This window comes from Aethalodelphis obliquidens, unplaced genomic scaffold (assembly GCF_003676395.1).
Source record: "Aethalodelphis obliquidens isolate GAN/ISIS:26980383/991018 unplaced genomic scaffold, ASM367639v1 scaffold2, whole genome shotgun sequence".
NCBI lineage: Eukaryota > Metazoa > Chordata > Mammalia > Artiodactyla > Delphinidae > Aethalodelphis > Aethalodelphis obliquidens.
In genome coordinates, this window is record NW_020837946.1 from 15242613 (window position 1) to 15261019 (window position 18407).

At 41.2% G+C, this 18407-nt stretch overlaps 1 protein-coding gene across 1 annotated transcript in view; it reads left to right on the forward strand.

Annotated features, from left to right (window-relative positions):
* The first annotated feature begins 10554 nt into the window (after window positions 1-10554).
* Window positions 10555-18407, forward strand: part of FARSB (phenylalanyl-tRNA synthetase subunit beta) — a 67261-nt gene continuing 59408 nt past the window's right edge. The window contains exons 1-2 of the mRNA XM_027120253.1: window positions 10555-10748; window positions 17158-17213. Of these exons, the coding sequence (XP_026976054.1) occupies window positions 10691-10748; window positions 17158-17213 (114 nt within the window). The 5' untranslated portion in view covers window positions 10555-10690. The remainder of the gene's footprint in view (window positions 10749-17157; window positions 17214-18407) is intronic.

Sequence of the window (18407 nt, forward strand, 5' to 3'; positions counted from 1 at the left end):
TCCAATCCAAGAACATGGTATATCTATCCATCTGTTTGTATCATCTTTAATTTCTTTCATCAGTGTTCTATAGTTTTCTGCATACAGGTCTTTTGTCTCCTTAGGTAGGTTTATTCCTAGGTATTTTATTCTTTTTTTGCAGTGGTAAATGGGAGTGTTTCCTTAATTACTCTTTCAGATTTTTCATCCTTAGTGTGTAGGAATGCAAGAGATTTCTGTGCATTAATTTTGTATCCCACTACTTTACCAAATTCATTGATTAGCTCTAGTAGTTTTCTGGTGGCATCTTTAGGATTCTCTATGTATAGTATCATGTCATCTGCAAACAGTGACAGCTTTACTTCTTCTTTTCCAATTTGGATTCCTTTTATTTCCTTTTCTTCTCTGATTGCTGTGGCTAAAACTTCCAAAACTATGTTGAATAAGAGTGGTGAGAGTGGGCAACCTTGTCTTGTTTCTGATCTTAGTGGAAATGGTTTCAGGTTTTCACCATTGAGAACAACGTTGGCTGTGGGTTTGTCACACATGGCCTTTATTATGTTGAGGTATGTTCCCTCTATGCCTACTTTCTGGAGGGTTTTTATCATAAATGGGTGCTGAATTTGTCGAAAGCTTTTTCTGCATCTTTTGAGATGATCATATGGTTTTTCTTCCTCAGTTTGTTAATATGGTGTATCACATTGATTGATTTGTGTATATTGAAGAATCCTTGCATTCCTGGGATAAATCCCACTTGATCATGGTGTATGATCCTTTTAATGTGCTGGTGGATTCTGTTTGCTATTATTTTGTTGAGGATTTTTGCATCTATGTTCATCAGTGATATTGGCCTGTAGTTTTCTTTCTTTGTGACATCTTTGCCTGGTTTTGCTATCAGGGTGATGGTGGTGTCGCAGAACGAGTTTGGGAGTGTTCCTCCCTCTGCTATATTTTGGAAGAGTTTGAGAAGGATGGGTGTTAGCTCTTCTCTAAATGTTTGATAGAATTCTCCTGTGAAGCCATCTGGCCCTGGGCTTTTGTTTGTTGGAAGGTTTTTAATCCTTCCTTTTCAGTGCTTGTGATTGGTCTGTTTATATCTTCTATTTTTTCCTGGTTTATTCTCAGAAGTTTGTGCTTTTCTAAGAATTTGTCCATTTCTTCCAGGTTGTCCATTTTATTGGTATATAGTTGCTTGTAGTAATCTCTCATGATCCTTTATATTTCTGCAGTGTCAGTTGTTACTTCTCCTTTTTCATTTCTAATTCTATTGATTTGAGTCTTCTCCCTTTTTCTCTTGATGAGTCTGGCTAATGGTTTGTCAATTTTGTTTATCTTCTCAAAGAACCAGCTTTTAGTTTTATTGATCGTTGCTATTGTTTCGTTCATTTCTTTCTCATTTGTTTCTGATCTGATCTTTATGATTTCTTTCCTTCTGCTAACTTTGGGGTTTTTTTGTTCTTCTTTCTCTAATTGTTTTAGGTGTAAGGTGAGGTTGTTTATTTGAGATGTTTCTTATTTCTTGAGGTAGGTTTGTATAGCTATAAACTTCCCTCTTAGAACGTATTTTGCTGCATCCCATAGGTTTTGGTTCGTCGTGTTTTCATTGTCATTTGTTTATAGGTATTATTTGATTTCCTCTTTGATTTCTTCAGTGATCTCTTGGTTAATATTGTATTGTTTAGCTTCCATGTGTTTGAATTTTTTACACATTTTCCTGTAACTTATATCTAGTCTTATAGTGTTGTGGTTGGAAAAGATACTTGATATGATTTCAATTTTCTTAAATTTACTAAGGGTTGATTTGTGACCCAAGATATGATCTATCCTGGAGGATGTTCCATGAGCACTTGAGAAGAAAGTATATTTTGTTATTTTGGATGGAATGTCCTATAAATATAAATTAAGTCCATCTTGCTTAATGTATCATTTAAAGCTTGCGTTTCCTTATTTATTTTTATTTTGGATGATCTGTCCATTGGTGAAAGTGGGGTGTTAAAGTACCGTACTATGATTGTGTTACTGTTGATTTCCCCTTTTATGGCAGTTAGTATTTGCCTTATGTATTGAGGTGCTCCCATGTTGGGTGCATAAGTATTTACCATTGTTATATCTTCTTCTTGGATCGAGCCCTTGATCATTATGTAGTGTCCTCTTTGTCTCTTGTAATAGTCTTTATTTTAAAGTCTATTTTATCTGATATGAGAATTGCTATTCCAGCTTTCTTTTGATTTCCATTTGCATGGAATATCTTTTTCCATCCCCTCACTTTCAGTCTGTATGTGTCCCTAGGTCTGAAGTGGGTCTCTTGTAGACAGCATATATATGGGTCTTGTTTTTGTATCCATTCAGTCAGTCTATGTCTTTTGGTTGGAGCATTTAATCCATTTACATTTAAGGTAATTATTGATATGAATGTTCCTCTTACCATTTTCTTAATTGTTTTGGGTTTGTTATTGTAGGTCTTTTCCTTCTCTTGTGTTTCCTGCCTAGAGAAGTTCCTTTAGCATTTGTTGTAAAGCTGGTTTGGTGCTGCTGAATTCTCTTAGCTTTTGCTTGTCTGTAAGAGTTTTAATTTCTCCATCGAATCTGAATGAGATCCTTGTTGGGTAGAGTAATCGTGGTTGTAGGTTTTTCCCTTTCACTACTTTAAATATGTCCTGACACTCCCTTCTGGCTTGCAGAGCTTCTGCTGAATGATCAGCTGTTAACCTTATGGGGATTCCCTTGTATGTTAGTTGCTGCTTTTCCCTTGCTGCTTTTAATATTTTTTCTTTGTATTTAATTTTTGATAGTTTGGTTAATATGTGTCTTGGCGTGTTTCTGCTTGGATTTATCCTGTATGGGACTCTCTGTGCTTCCTGGACTTGATTGACTCTTTCCTTTCCCATATAAGGGAAGTTTTCAACTATAATCTCTTCAAATATTTTCTCAGTCCTTTTTTTTCTCTTCTTCTTCTGGGACCCCTATAATTCGAATTATAATTATAATTTTAATGTTGTCCCAGAGGTCTTTGAGACTGTCCTCAATTCTTTTCATTCTTTTTTCTTTATTCTGCTCTGTGGTAGTTATTTCCACTCTTTTATCTTCCACGTCACTTATCCGTTCTTCTGTCTCAGTTATTCTGCTATTGATTCCTTCTAGAGAATTTTTAATTTCATTTATTGTGTTGTTCATCTTTGTTTGTTTGCTCTTTAGTTCTTCTAGGTCCTTGTTAAACATTTCTTGTATTTTCTGCATTCAATTTCCAAGATTTCAGATCATCTTTACTATCATTACTCTGAATTCTTTTTCAGGTAGACTGCCTATTTCCTCTTCATTTGTTAGGTCTGGTGGGTTTTTACCTTGCTCCTTCATCTGCTGTGTGTTGCTGTGTCTTCTCATTTTGCTTAACTTACTGTGTTTGGGGTCTCCTTTTCACAGGCTGCAGGTTCACAGTTCCCATTGTTTTTGGTGTCTGCCCCTAGTGGCTAAGGTTGGTTCAGTGGGTTGTGTAGGCTTCCTGGTGGAGAGGACTAGTGCCTGTGTTCTGGTGGATGAGGCTGGATCTTGTGTTTCTGGTGGGTAGGACCGCGTCTGGTGGTGTGTTTTGGGGTGTCTATAACCTTATTATGATTTTAGGCAGCCTCTCTGCTAACGGGTGGGGTTGTGTTCCTTCCTGTCTTGCTAGTTGTTTGCCATGGGGTGTCCAGCACTGTAGCTTGCTGGTCATTGGGTGGAGCTGGGTCTTAGTGTTAAGATGGCAATCTCTGGGAAAGCTTTCGCTATTTGATATTACGTGGGGCTGGGTGGTCTCTGGTGGACCAATGTCCTGAACTGGGTTCTTCCACCTCAGAGGCATAGGCCTGACACCCGACTGGAGCACCAAGACCCTGTCAGCCACACGGCTCATAAGAAAAGGGAGAAAAAATAAATAAATAAAATAAAATAAAGTTATTAAAATAAAAAATATGTAATAAATTTTTAAAAATTGAAAAGTAATTTAAAAAGAAAGAAGAGAGCAAACAAACCAAAAAACAAACAAATCCGCCTATGATAACAAGCGCTACAAACTATACAAAAAAACAAAACCACCAAAAACCAAAAAAAAAACCCAAAAAAACCAGACAGACAGGACCCTGGGACAAGTGGTAAAAAGCAAAGCTATACAGACAAAATCTCACAAAGAAGCGTACACATACACACTCACAAAAAGAGAAAAAGGAAAAAATTAATATATCTTTGCTCCCAAAGTCCATCTCCTCAGTTCTGGGATGCTTTGTTGTCTATTCAGGTACTCCAGAGATGCTGGGTACCTCAAGTTGATTGTGGAGCTTTAATCCGCTGCTCCTGAGGCTGCTGGGGGAGAGTTCCCTTTCTCTCCTTTGTTCTCACAGCTCCCAGGGGCTCAGCTTTGGATTTGGCCCCGCCTCTGCGTGTAGGTCACCGGAGGGCGTCTGTTCTTCGCTCAGACAGGACGGGGTTAAAGGAGCCGCTGATTCAGGGGCTCTGGCTCACTCAGGCCGGGGGAGGGAGGGGCATGGAGTGCGGGGCGGGCCTGCGGCGGCAGAGGCCGGCGTGACGTTGCACCAGCCTGAGGCGCGCCGTGCGTTCTCCCGGGGAAGGTCCCTGGATCCCGGGACCCTGGCAGTGGCGGGATGCACAGGCTCCCCGGAAGGGGCGTGTGGATAGTGACCTGTGCTCGCACACAGGCTTCTTGGTGGCGGCAGCAGCAGCCTTAGCGTCTCATGCCCGTCTCTGGGGTCCGCGCTTTTAGCCACGGCTCGCGCCTGTCTCTGGAGCTCCTTTAAGCTGCGCTCTGAATCCCCTCTCCTCGCGCACCAGGAAACAAAGAGGGAAGACAAAGTCTCTTGCCTCTTCGGCAGGTCCAGACTTTTCCCCCGGACTCCCTCCCGGCTAGCCGCGGCGCCCTAAACCCCTGCAGGCTGTGTTCACGCCGCCAACCCCAGTTCTCTCTCTGCGCTCTGACTGAAGCCCGAGCCTCAACCCCCAGCCCCGGGTGAGCAGACAAGCCTCTCGGGCTGGTGAGTGCCGGTCGGCAGCGATCCTCTGTGCGGGAATCTCTCCGCCTTGCCCTCCGCACCCCTGTGGCTGTGCTCTCCTCCGTGGCTCCGAAGCTTTCCCCTCTCCGCCACCCGCAGTCTCCGTCCACCCGCAGTCCCCGTCCGCGAAGGGGCTCCTAGTGTGGAAACCTTTCCTCCTTCACGGCTCCCTCCCACTGGTGCAAGTCCCGTCCCTACTCTTTTGTCTCTGTTTTTTTCTTTTTTCTTTTGCCCTACCCAGGTACGTGGGGAGTTTCTAGCCTTTTGGGAGGCCTGAGGTTTTCTGCCAGCGTTCAGTACGTGTTCTGTAGGAGTTGTGCCACATGTAGATGTATTCTGATGTATTTGTGGGGAGGAATGTGATCTACATGTCTTACTCCCGCCATTTTGAAGGTCTACCCACTTGTTTTAATTTTTAGATTCCACATGTAAGTGATATACAGTCTTTGTCTGACAGCATAATACCTTCCAAGTTCATCTGTGTTGTTGCAAATGGCAAAATTTCATTGCTTTAATGGCTGAGTAGTATTCCATTGTGTGTGTGTGTGTGTGTGTGTGTGTGTATCTCAATCTCACATCTTCTTTATCCATTCATCTGTTGATGGACCAGGCTGCCACTATCTGTTGCTCTAGTGTGAGATGTCATCAAACACAGCATTGTATTTTCCGGATCTATGTAGGAAGAATTTCAGATCTGACAACATCTCTTTCTCAACTGTTGCCTAACCCACAAGCATTACAGGAAAGTGGCCCAATCATTTCAGAAACTTTCTCTGTGTTACGTTACATGTTTTACAGACAAAAGCAAACATGATCCCACAGGTCTACACAACCTATGTGGTGATGAAAGAGTGAGGTTGTCTACCAACGTTTGATCAGGCAAGGAGAAGAACCAAACACGATTGGTTTTTCCTCACAATAGAAATAATCCTGTTAATTACAATTCTGTAAAATACAAAAGGTACAATGACAAAAATTATCTCACCACCCAAAGATAACCACTTAGCACTTTGGTGTATACCATACTAGCCGTTTTAGTTTTTTTCACACTCACATACATACATGCATTTAAAAAAATCATTTTAAGTATATTGTTTAGTAGCTGATTTTCATGTAATATGTTGTAGACGTTTCTTCATGTTAAAAATTTTAGTATCATTTTTAATTTTGCATGGTATTCTATTGTATGGAGGTATCAGAATTTATTTAATCAAGTCCCACATTGTTGTACATTTAGGTTGTTTCCAAATTTTCTGTATTACAAACAGAATACTTCCTTGATTACTTCCTTAGAATAATCCCAAGAGTGGAATTTCAGGATCAAAGAGGATACATATCTAAAAGTTTGATTCTTATTGTCAAGCTACTGTTTATATTCCTGACAGGTGTGCCTATGAGTGGCAGCTTTCCAAATCTTTGCCAGCACGAGGGCGGATCATTTATTTCTTTAATCTTTGCCAGTCTCCTTGGAGAAAATATCCCTGCTTTCACTGTTTTAATTTGCATTTCTCCTCCCCTCCTCACTTTTTGTTTTTTGTTTCTATTGGTTGAATTGTTTGTTACTATTCTTTGCCCATATTTTTCTATTGAAGTATCTATTTTAAAAAAGAAAAGATAATACAATAGATATAATATATAATAATATATTATTAATTATATAAATATATGATATTCCTATCATTAAAAGAAAACTTCAAATATTTATCTAGGTTCTGCTCTGTGCCAGTCACTGTTTAAGGCTCTTGGCGTATATTAGTACACAAAAGTCTCTGCTCTATGACATTTATGTTTTATCAGGGAAAGACATTTAATCTAATAACCATAATGAATAGTATAGTCAGGGATACTTCTTTCTGAGAAGACTTGTTGGAGCTGGCCCTGCAGGAGTCTGGGGGCAAAAACATTGTAACAGAGGAAACTGCTGGATCTAAGGTGGACCACTGCCTGACGTGTTCAAAAACTTGCATGGAGGCTGCGGATCTTGGATAGAAAAATTCCTAAATTAACCCATAAATTACATTTGATTCCTAGTAAAACATCAAAAGAATGTTTTTCAGAACTTGACAGAATTCAAAGCTCATGTAGAAAAAGTAACATGAGAGAATAGTCAGGAAATTTTTGAAAAAAAGCATTGAACACTTTCAAATATTAAAATGTATTATAAAGCTATAATAATTAAAATAGCTTTGTACTATCAATGGAATAGATAGTTCAGCAATATACCCAAATATATATGGAAATTTAATATGTGCTAAAGAAGGTATTTCAAATCTCTGGGGAAAAAGAAGTTTATTTTATAAATTTTGTTGGGCTCACTAGAGAGCTGTTTGAAAACAAAATAAAGCTGGTTAATTCACCATCTCTCAAAACCAAAACAAATTTCAGAATGATCTGAGATTTAAATGGAGAGAAAAAAAAAGAATCCATTCAAGTCCTCTAAGAAGTATATGTGATTGAAAAAAATAATAACTTGGCGTGGTGAAAGACCTATTAAAACATAACATAAAACCCAGGATCTATAAAGAAAAACAATCATAAATTAGACTCTAATTTAAATAAAACTCTTAAAAATGCCCCTTCTGAAAAAAAAACTTGAAACAAAATCAAATGTGAAGTATTCCGATTGTGTTTCTACTCAGCTATAGGCCACCAAGCGTTTGTCTCCTTCACCCCGCAAAAAGAGGGCCACATTTATCTCTTGTTCCTCAATCTTCATCTTAACTTCCTTAAAGGTATACTAGATAAAGCAGAACACTACCAATATTTTTGAAACCCTTTGGGTATCTCAACTCCCTAGGCTTCGTCCCTTCTAGCCCACTTAGAACTGACTAGTCTCAGATTTTGTGTTTCTCATTCCTTTTCCTTTAGTTTCACCATCTATTTATGTATGCCTAAATAATATACTCTTTAGGTTATCCTATTTTTCATTTTTATATAAATCGCACCATACTGTATATATACTTTTGTGGTTTATTTATTTTTTTGTCCAAGTTTATACATGCAGCTGTAGTTCATTCATTCTCATAGCTGTATGGTGCTTCACTGTATGAATTTATAATTGTTTACATGTTTTAGTATTGATAGACATTGGGATGTTTCCACTTTTTTGTTATAATGAACATTGTAACAGAACATTCTTATTTGGTCTTCCAGTGCACATGGGTAAGAGTTTCTCTGGGGAGTATTCCTGGGTTCCTAATTGCTGGGTAGTAGGGTACACACACGCTCTGCCTTTCTAGATAGGTAAGGCCATAATTTTCCAAATTGGTTGTATCAATTTATACTCCCAAGTTCTTGCCAACATCTGGTTCTGTCAGACTTTCACATTTTTACCAATCTGGTGGGTATAAAAATGTATTTCATTATAATTTTAATTTGCATCTTCCTAATTTCTAATGTATGGAGAGCTTTTTTCATGTTTATTGGCCAGCCCGTCTTTCAGTTCTGGGAAATGCTGCCATCTCATTCCTGCTCTCAGGCTGGCTCTAAAATTAGACAAGAGAAGCACGTATCTACATTTTGTGATATACTATTTCAACATTTTCCAAATATCTTCCTTATCTGTCAGCCAGTGCCATTTGTGATGAGTACTTGTGGCCTAGTTTTCCCTTTTCCATTAGATTATCCTAACAGTTTAGCTAGTCATAGAGAAGGCACAGGGTACCTGTGCGTGAGCAAGGATAAAAAGCAGGATGGGTGAGTTGTGGCACTTGGGAGATGGGAACAGAATGCCTCTGGGTAGTCTGAGAATAGCAAGAAACTGACTAGGAAGATAACAATAATGACAATGCCCAATTTCCAGGACTTAAGACACGAGAACTATGATTGTCATTTATGAGTATTATTTCTAATCCTTACAATAATTCTCTAAGATGTACATTATTATCATCTCTACTTTACAGGTAAGGAAACTGAGGTTAAAGCCCACAGAACATCTTGGGGTGCCCAAAGGAGAGAAGGTCAGCATGCAATAATTCAGGAAGTCCTTTATTCATCGATTCATTTTTCACTGAGTACCAGTTTGAGAGCAGAGAATTTTATTTGGCATTGGAGATATTTGCCATTGACGTGGCCTCTGCCAGTCTATTATGTTGCATACTGGGGAGGGATTGCCTGCAGCTATAGAGGGAAGTTAATATAGTAAAAAACTGCTTGAATGGCAGTCAGAGAGACCTAAATCCCTCCCAGCTATGTCCCCTCACCTGAATGGCCTTGGGGCCCTGACTGTACAGTATAGAGAGGATAAGGGCAACGCTCCCTCATGGAACTGTGTCAGCTCTGCCTTCTGAGTTGGGTGACTCAGAGTGGGCCTCAGTTTTACCATTTGTAAAATGAGAATAATGGTAGCACCTATCTTGGTGTATTAGTCCCCCATGGCTGCTGTAACATTTCCACGAACTTGGTGGCTTAAAACAAAGAAATTTATTCTCTCACAGCTCCTGGGGTCAGAAGTCCAAAATCAGTTTCACTGAGCTCAAGTCAGTGTATCCAGAGACACGACAGGACTGCTCTAGAAGGCTAGGAGAGAATCCTTCCTTGCCTCTGCAGTTTCTGGTGGTTGATGGCATTCCTTGGTTTGTGGCTGCATCACTCCAATCTCTGCTCCAGTGGTTACACTGCCTTCCCTCTTCTGTTTTTCTCAAATCTCCCTCTAACTTCCTCTTATAAAGATACATGTGATTGCATTTAGGCCCCCCCTTTTTTTTGAATTGGTAGTTTTTATTTTTTTAAATTTTATTTATTTTTTATTTTTTTGAATTTTATTTATTTTATACAGCAGGTTCTTATTAGTTATCCATTTTATACATATTAGTGGCCCATTTTGATAATCCAGAAGAGTCGCTCCATCTGGAAATCTTTAACTTAATCTGAAAAGACTGTTTCCATTTAAGGTAACATTTACAGGTTCTGGGGATTAGGGCTTGATATATTTGTGGGTTGTTATTCTGCCTATTACACTGAGGGTTGTTAGAAGGAGATCTGCTAAGGCTGGCAGAGGATTGAGCCCAGCATCTGCCCGTACAGAACAACGAGTAAATGTCAGTCTGTTTCCTCTTTTAAAAAGACGTTTCTAAGGAAGCCTCCCTAATGGTGCTGCTGTAAGGTTCAAAAAAGCACAGTTGTAACACGTAGCAGGGTGTAGGAGATCGAGGAATGAGATAAAAGCAGATCTACTAACAGTTTCTCTCGCTCCCACTACTTGGTTTTGCACATCCTTCTCTTCAGGCCGCCTCAGACCCCGCCTACTCACAGGCTCGCCCCCTCCCAGGTGGATTGATTCTCCACCACGAGGTCCCGTCCCCATACGCACTCTCCCCTCGCCCCGCCCCCCTAGCTTGGCGTCCTCCGTCCGTAGTGTGTTGGAGGCGTGAGGGCTTTCGCGGGCTGTTCATTTTATTGCCCATCAAATCCTAGCCCATTTTATCCGAGTCTGTCTCCCTTTTCAGGCTCTAATTTATTCACCCAACGAAACTAGATTTACTGAGGTTAGTGGTGGCAATTTACCTGCTTTCAGGTGAGAAAAGAGAGGCGGAGCTTTTGGAAGAAGACTGGCGCTACTCAAGACAGCCCGACCAAAGGGGCCGGGTCCTACACATCTCGGTCGCCAAGCCCCCGCCAGCTCGCCGCGCCGAGGCCAGCTCGCCGCGCAGGCGCAGTGGGCCGGACTCGCCATGCCGACTGTCAGCCTGAAGCGCGATTTGCTCTTCCGAGCTCTGGGCCGGACCTACAGTGAGTACACGTCCCACAGCCTGGGCTCTGCGCCCCTCCTCAGAGGCTGGGACCCCCTGCAAAAAGGCATCGTGGCAACGTTCATACTGCCCCGCAGGTTTTGGCCTTGGGCGTTCGAGTTCTGGATAGAGAGGGCATAGAGTCCCCGGCGGCCCTGCTGGGCCGATGTAGCCTCTGGGAACCGGTGTCTCCGCGGGTGCCGTTGCATCACCGGCACGTGCTGGGCTCGCTGTGTCATTCATTCAGCGATATCGAGCGCCTGCTGCGTGTCTGATGCCAGGGGATAGAACAGGAATGAAGCTCCGGGTTGCCTCCCGAGTGTAGTTCATTAAGTGCAATAAGAAGAGCGCTGTGGGAACTCCATTTGTAAGCAACAGGGTGTGTGTGTGGGGGGGGGGGCGGCCTTCTTTCCTAGTTTTATATACGTTTACTGAGCGCCTGTTATGTGCCAGGCACTGTTCTAAGTACTTTGGGAACACAGCGGTGCACAGGGTACATAAGGTCCACGTTCACATTCTGATGAAGCAGGCAGATAATAAAACCAGCATATTAATAAGATGATTTCGGATAATGTTAAGTGCTAGCAGGGAAACAAAAAAGATATTGTGCTAAGAACAGCATTAGATAGGGTGGTAACGTGGGCTGAGCCCAGAGTGACAAGGAGTCTTTACTTGGTGGGCTTAGTCTTCAGGCTACGCTTCATCTCTTCAGTTTTAAAAAACTACCATTAAAAAAAAAAAAGGGGAGAACTGTTAAGTACGATTATCAGTTACCCTATACATGTAGCAGTTGAAGTGACATCTGCCATGTCCCATCATCAGCTTGTGTGACAGCAGTGATAATTGGTTTGTGAGAGCTGTTTTTGGTGTTAGGGCTTAATATAACAAAGGCTTAGTCGGTTTAACAGATACTGCTTCCTCCAGTAAGATATTACTGTGAAAATAAAATTAGCTTTTTAAAACGTTTCTTAAGGTGCATTTTTAGATACTATGTGCAGTTGACCCTTGAACAATCCAGGTTTGAACTGGGTGGGTCCATTTATAGAAGGAATTATTTTCAACAGTAAATACTGAGGTACTGCATAATCCATGGTTGTTGAATCCTCCCATGTGGAACCCAGCAGGGCCAACTGTAAGTTACAGAGATTATGGACTTGGTGGAGGGCTGGGAACCCCTGATCCCTGCCTTGTTCAAGGGTCAGTTGTATTCTTAAAGTGTTATTCTTCCTAGGGTTCTGCCCTAAGTCCCTGAAAATAGAGGTAATACTCTTGTCCTCTAAACAGGGCTCTGATTCCCTATACTTTTTATTTCATACTATGCTGTTTTATATTTCTTATCCATCCTTCTAAACCATATTCTCACTAATTGTGTATGATATACCTGAATTACACAAGATGGTGTGTAGCAAAAATTTGTTCAGTACATCTGTGATCAGTACCCACCTGTGTATCCGTATCTGGGAAAGTAAGAAATAAGTCAGGTTTTAACAAATGATGATTTATAACCTGTTTACTGTCATCTGATGTTTTAATATATTCTCTAGATGCCTTTTCCCCTTCTTTTCCATATTGAGAGAGATCAGGTAAGCTTGGTTATCCATAATTATCTGTGCACTACTGACTCATTAAAATTTCAATCAGGAAGATTGATGTTGAGGTGTACTTCAGATGGGTCAGAGATAATACTTATCATTAGTTTATATTTCACATGTTCTTTCTTGAAATCTTTTAAGTGTGAATTAGGTTGAGGTCAAAGTTGGAAAAACATGTTTGGCGAAACATCTCGTTTGCAAGCGGTGTGGATCCGCCTTGTTTCTTACCCCCTCCCCCCTTTTCTGTCTTCCTCTTTTTTCCTTGTTTTCAGGTAATGTCTCATTCACTCATTTCTATCCCCATTCCCTCTTTTGTTTTCAGTCCCTCTAGGGCTTTCTTTTTGTCTGTCCTAAATTCCATTGTTTCATCAGTCATTGCCTTTCACCACTTACTTGCTTATCAAAGATAAGCAAAGGATATTTTTCAGGCTGCTTTGATTCTGTTCATTTTGCTCCTCTGGGGCAGTTTTGTCTCCTTAGTCTACCTTTTTTATTGCCTTTCTGCTCAGATGTTTCCTCTTGCCACTCGTTTTTTTGTTAACTGGTTTGTTTTCACTGTTCTTCAATTCTGGCCCTGTTCTGCCTTGGTGGAATTGCTGGCAATGCGGCCAGAGCCACCTGTGTATATCATGAACCTTGAAGATGTAGTTACTTAGGTGTGTCATTTTGTTAGAGGGAATCATTGATCACGATTTCATTGTTGATTCGTCTAAGTGCATGAAATACAGCTGAAAGGAATAAAACAAATTGTATGATAATTAGGACTCAGTAGAGGATTCATTGTATTTTAATGATTCTGCATGATTTGTTAAGTAACCATTTAGTTATCTATTACTGCATAATTAATTACCCCCAAATTTAGCAGCTTAAAACAACAGTCGTTTGTTATATGTTTCTGAGGCTCAAGGATTGGGAAGTGGCTTAGCTGGGTGGTTCTGCCTCTCACCTGGTTGTAGTAAAAGTGTCAGGACTCTAGTCATCTCAAGGCCTAACTGGGGCTGGAGAGTCCAATTCCAGGTTCACTCAAGTGCTTGTTGGCAGGCTTGAGTTCCTTGCTGATTTTTGGTCAGGGATTTCAGTGCCTCCCACCTGGACCTCTCCATAGGACTGCTTGCAACATGGCGGCTTGTTTGTCCCAGAGTGAGAGGTCCAAGAGAGCAGGTAGTTGAGAGAGTGTTCAAGATAGAAGCCACAGTTTTTACTAAATCTCGTAAGGGATACACCATCCCTTGCCATATTCTCTAGGTCACACAGACCAACTCTGGCACCGTGTGGGTGGAGACTACAAAGGTGTGAACACCAGGAGGCAGGTGTTCTTGGAGGCCATCTTGGGGACTGACTACTGCAGTCTGCCCCCTGGCCCCCAGTGATTCATGTTCCTCCCACATGCCACATACACGCCCTCCCAAGGCCCCCGGAAGTGTCATCCCATTACAGAAGCAGCTCAGAAACCAGAGTCTCATCAGCTAAATCGGGTCCAGTTGTGGATGGGGCTCTTCGGGTGTAGTTCCTTAAGTAGAGCTGATTGAGTAGAATTACTCTTGGCCTGAGAGACTAACGAGACAGGTTATCTGCCCCACCTGCACCTAACATACAGTGGTGGCACAGGCATAGGACATTCTTCTTCGAATGGGGAAGATGGGAGACCCGAAGGAGTTACTAGTCTATGGCAGTTCTGAAGCCGAGCTGGCAAGTGTTGCACGTTCTTGGTCAGATCTCCAGGCCTGGGATCACTGTCCATGGTTCTGCCCTAATTTCTAGGCTCTTGGTTCCACTCTCTGGGTGATCCTCATTATTTTATTTTTTGGTGAAAGAAAGCACGTGCTTTACAGCTCATTAGTTTTCTTGGTCTACTTCCCACTGATAGAATTTTGGGGGCTCAAAGACTTCATTTTGTCCCATCTCTGTCCCTTTCAGCTCCAGCTTGCCATGTTTCTGCATATGTTTTTTTTTGTTGTTGTTAAACTTTCTGGGTCTTTGGTCAGTTTTGCTGGTTTCCACTTCATTAGTCAAAAGACACACCGCCCACAGATCTCTGAAATAAGCTGTTTTGTACCTTGGGCTTCTGCTGATACAGGGCTCTTATTTAAGCTCAGCTGTGTGACCGAATAAATTTGTGAGGCACGCCCTTATTTTCTTTATATGTAGCGCCTTTTGTCTGAATGAATAGTGCCTTTGATTTTACTGCGTCTTAAGATTTTACAATCATGTCCTTGATTCATCTTTCGACCACGTTTCCCTGGAAATGCTCTGGATTTGCTCTTTGATCAGAAGTCGTTTTTTTTAACATCTTTATTGGAGTATAATTGCTTTACAGTGGTGTGTTGGTTTCTGCTGTATAACACAGTGAATCAGCTATACGTATACATGTATCCCCATATCTCCTCCCTCTTGCGTCTCCCTCCCACCCTCCCTATCCCACCCCTCTAGGTGGTCACAAAGCACCGAGCTGATCTCCCTGTGCTATGCGGCTGCTTCCCACTAGCTATTTATTTTACATTTGGTAGTGTATATATGTCCATGCCACTCTCTCACTTTGCCCCAGCTTACCCTTCCCCCCCACCATATCCTCAAGTCCATTACCTACATCTGCCTCTTTATTCCTGTCCTCCCCCTAGGTTCTTCAGAACCATTTCTTAGCATTTTTTTTTTTTACATCTGGGGAGGCTGAGGATTCTTAAAACCATTAGGTCCTGGCTCCTTTTTGTTTAATAGTCTTTCCTTTAGTTTATCTCTTCTCTCACAGTCTAAACCAGGCGACACTTTCAGCACTGGTTGGAAAGGTTAGTTAAGTCACCTGGTTGAGTAGGTACCTTTTCCCCAGTCCCCATAACTGTAGGCAACAGTGTTGCTAAACTTTGCCTCTACATAAAAAGGATACCCCTTCTGTCAGTTTCCAATAACACTTCCTCACTTTCCTTCATATCCTCACCTGCATCCTTATCAGAGACTGAGGCTTCTGTTAACAGCTTTGTCAAGGCGCTTTAGGTTTTCATTTACACTCTCAAAGCCCACCTCCTCCTGATTCCAAAGGCTTCCCCATGTTTTCCCGTGTTTTGTTATGGCAGCACTCTACGTCCAGGGACTGACGTCTGTGTTAGTTATCTGTTGCTACATAACAAATTACTCCAGTACTTAGGGTAAAACAACAAGGCTTTATCATTTCACACAGTTTCTGAGAGAGGAGTTGCATAGCTGGGTGATCTGGCTCTGGGTCTTCCTCCAGGTGGCAGTCAAGCTGTCGTGCCAGCTGGGCCTGCAGTCATCTCAAGGCTTGGTTGGGCTGGAGTTTGCTTCCCAGCTCGCTCTTGTGGTTGTTTGAGACGTGAACGGTGTGAGTACCAGGAGGCAGGGGTCATGGGGGCCTCTGTTATTTCCTGCCCTAATGATACCCATTCACCCGCACCGGGGACCTGGGAACCATTGCACACGTCTCCTGCTCACTCACTGTCCCCACCTCCCAGTCCTTGAGCCTTACAGATTCTGCCCCTGACGTTTCGCACATTCTTCCTTCTCCCTCAGACTCACTGCTGGCTGCTTTAACCAAGTCCTCACTGTCTCGCTTGTCTGTGGCAGTAGATTCTCTGCTCCAGTTTGTCCACCACCATTCTTTAAAATGCAGGTCTAATCATGCTGTCATCCAGCTGGAAATCCTTTAGTGTAACTCCCCGTTGCCTCAGGCAGGACAGAGGGCAAATCCCTTGGCATCTTGAGCTGACTTCTTTCTCCTTTTTTCATCATATCTCTTCCTGACATGAACCTCACGCTTCATTCATATGGAACGTCCCAAATTTGCCATGCGGTTGTCTCATTCCCCACAGTCCCTGCCTAATAAATTCATCCTTTCTGTGAAGCCTTCACTGACTGTCAGTGGAGTTGATTGCTTCCTGTGTGCCAACTCGGTACCTTGCACTTACCATAACTGTATTTACACATCTGGTTTACTAGAGTAGGGCGTAGTTAAGGCAAGAATTGTATTTTATTTATCTCTGTAGCCCTGGCACCTAGTACGGTGCCGACACATAGTAGATGCTCAATAAATGTTTGTTAAATTGAAGTTCAATGTCAGGAACAGGAATCTTAAGATCAGCTTCTTACTAGAATATACTAGTAATGATGGTTTGTGTTCAGTTTTTGGTAACAAGGACACCCTGACAATGCTGTATCAGGTGGCAAAGCAAAGTAGGATATAACTTAAAAGTAAGGAAGAGAACTATTAATTGTTGCAGACCTACTATGTTTCAGGGCACTATGCCAGGCCCATTATCTGCATGAACTCATTTAAGTCTTCCCAACAGTTGCATGCTACAAATAAGTGGCTGTAAAATGCTACTTTATGGATGAGGCATAGGAATCAGAAAGTTGACATGAAGTGCCAAGCTCTCCACTGGTAAGTGGAACAGTCAGAATTCGAACTTGCATGGATCTGGCTCCAAAGCCAACTGTCAGGCCACCTCAGAGAATTTTAAATGATAGGATTTATATGACGTTATTCCTTTATGTTGGATCTGTGATTTGGAGCCTACTTTACATTGGCTCCCTGCTTAGCAAGTTTTTTTCTTCCAAGTAAGTGTAAACTCCCTAGTGCAGGTAAGCTAATTCTGTAGCTGATATTAGATGAATCAGCCCTTTTTAAAATAGTTTTGGTTTTCTTAAAAAATGTTTTTTGGTCAGGCTTTTTTTGTTTTTAAATGGAGATATCTGATGCCTGATATTTAGTATGCTTGGTATAAGATGATTAAAAAAATGCAGTTTCTATGCTATTTTCATTTGTACTGAACAGATTAAAATTAGCAATCTCTTTTTTTTTTTTCCTAGCTGACGAAGAATTTGATGAACTATGTTTTGAATTTGGTCTGGAACTTGATGAAATTGTATGTATTGGATATTTATTTCTCTAATATTCTGTGTATAAGTTCATTATATTTTATCTTTGTTACCTTACGGTTAGACCAAATGGAACATTTGTGGGTCGTGGTGCTTTCTGTGTTAAGGGGCTAAGCTCTGGTTCTAAGAGTGTTACTTTGTGTAAAATCTCTAAAGGGGTTCATGCCTTATTCTGATACAGCACCCTCAAGTCATCAGGCTAGAGCTGTGGAGGTGGATAGACCCTCTCAGGTAACCCCAGAATAGAAGCAGTCTCCCGGGCAGTGAGGTACCATTTGCAGATAACCGGATGGAAGGGGTCCACGAGCAGTGGGAACTTTGCTTCAGCCGGAGCTGCTGTGTCCTTGGCCTCTGGCTCCCCCTCCTTCACTTCCTCTGTGTCCCACCCCACCTTCCTCCGTGCCTACTTAACCAGCGTTAATTCATTCTTCATTTATTACTCTATACATTGATCTTGTAAAATGATCTCCTACTTTTTGAAGAATTGCTTGTAAAAATGATTTTGAAACATTTTCCTGGTCTTTTGATTATATAATGATTAAAATGTTGAAAAAATAGCTTTATTTACCAAATATATTATTAATAATGATAATGTACTAGAGACACTTTACTTGTAACTAAAAAGATAATTTAATATGTCTCTGGTAATTAGTATTATTTTTTACCCCAAGCCTTCTTGATCTATTCAGTGTTTTATAACACAATAAGGTTTAAAAAAACCTCAGACTGACAAAAACCTATATTGTTCTGCCTTGTTTTTCCTGTTGCTTCTTAAGTAATGTTGCAGAAAGTTTTTTTTATATTAATGAGCATCCATATGCTTAAGAAGTCAGCTGAGATCTCTGTAGTTTATATTAAATTGTTATTAATTTTATTAGAACTCAAAATTATGCTTGAGGCTTTGTGATATCTAAGAGCATTGTACTGGATATCAGAAAAATGGAGGAATAGTTCGAACTCCCACACTTACTAGCTGTGGAACGATGGACAATTACATTGCTTCTCTGGGCCTCCTTTTCATCTGTGAAATAAGAGGTTTGCATTGTATGATCCCTATAGATCCCTCTGGCTCTGAAATTTCTGTGGTCATTGATTGCCATAACATTTTTGTTAGCATTGACAAACCCAGTCTTCACATATGATCTTTTTTTTTTTTTTTTTTTTTTTTTTTTTTTTTTTTT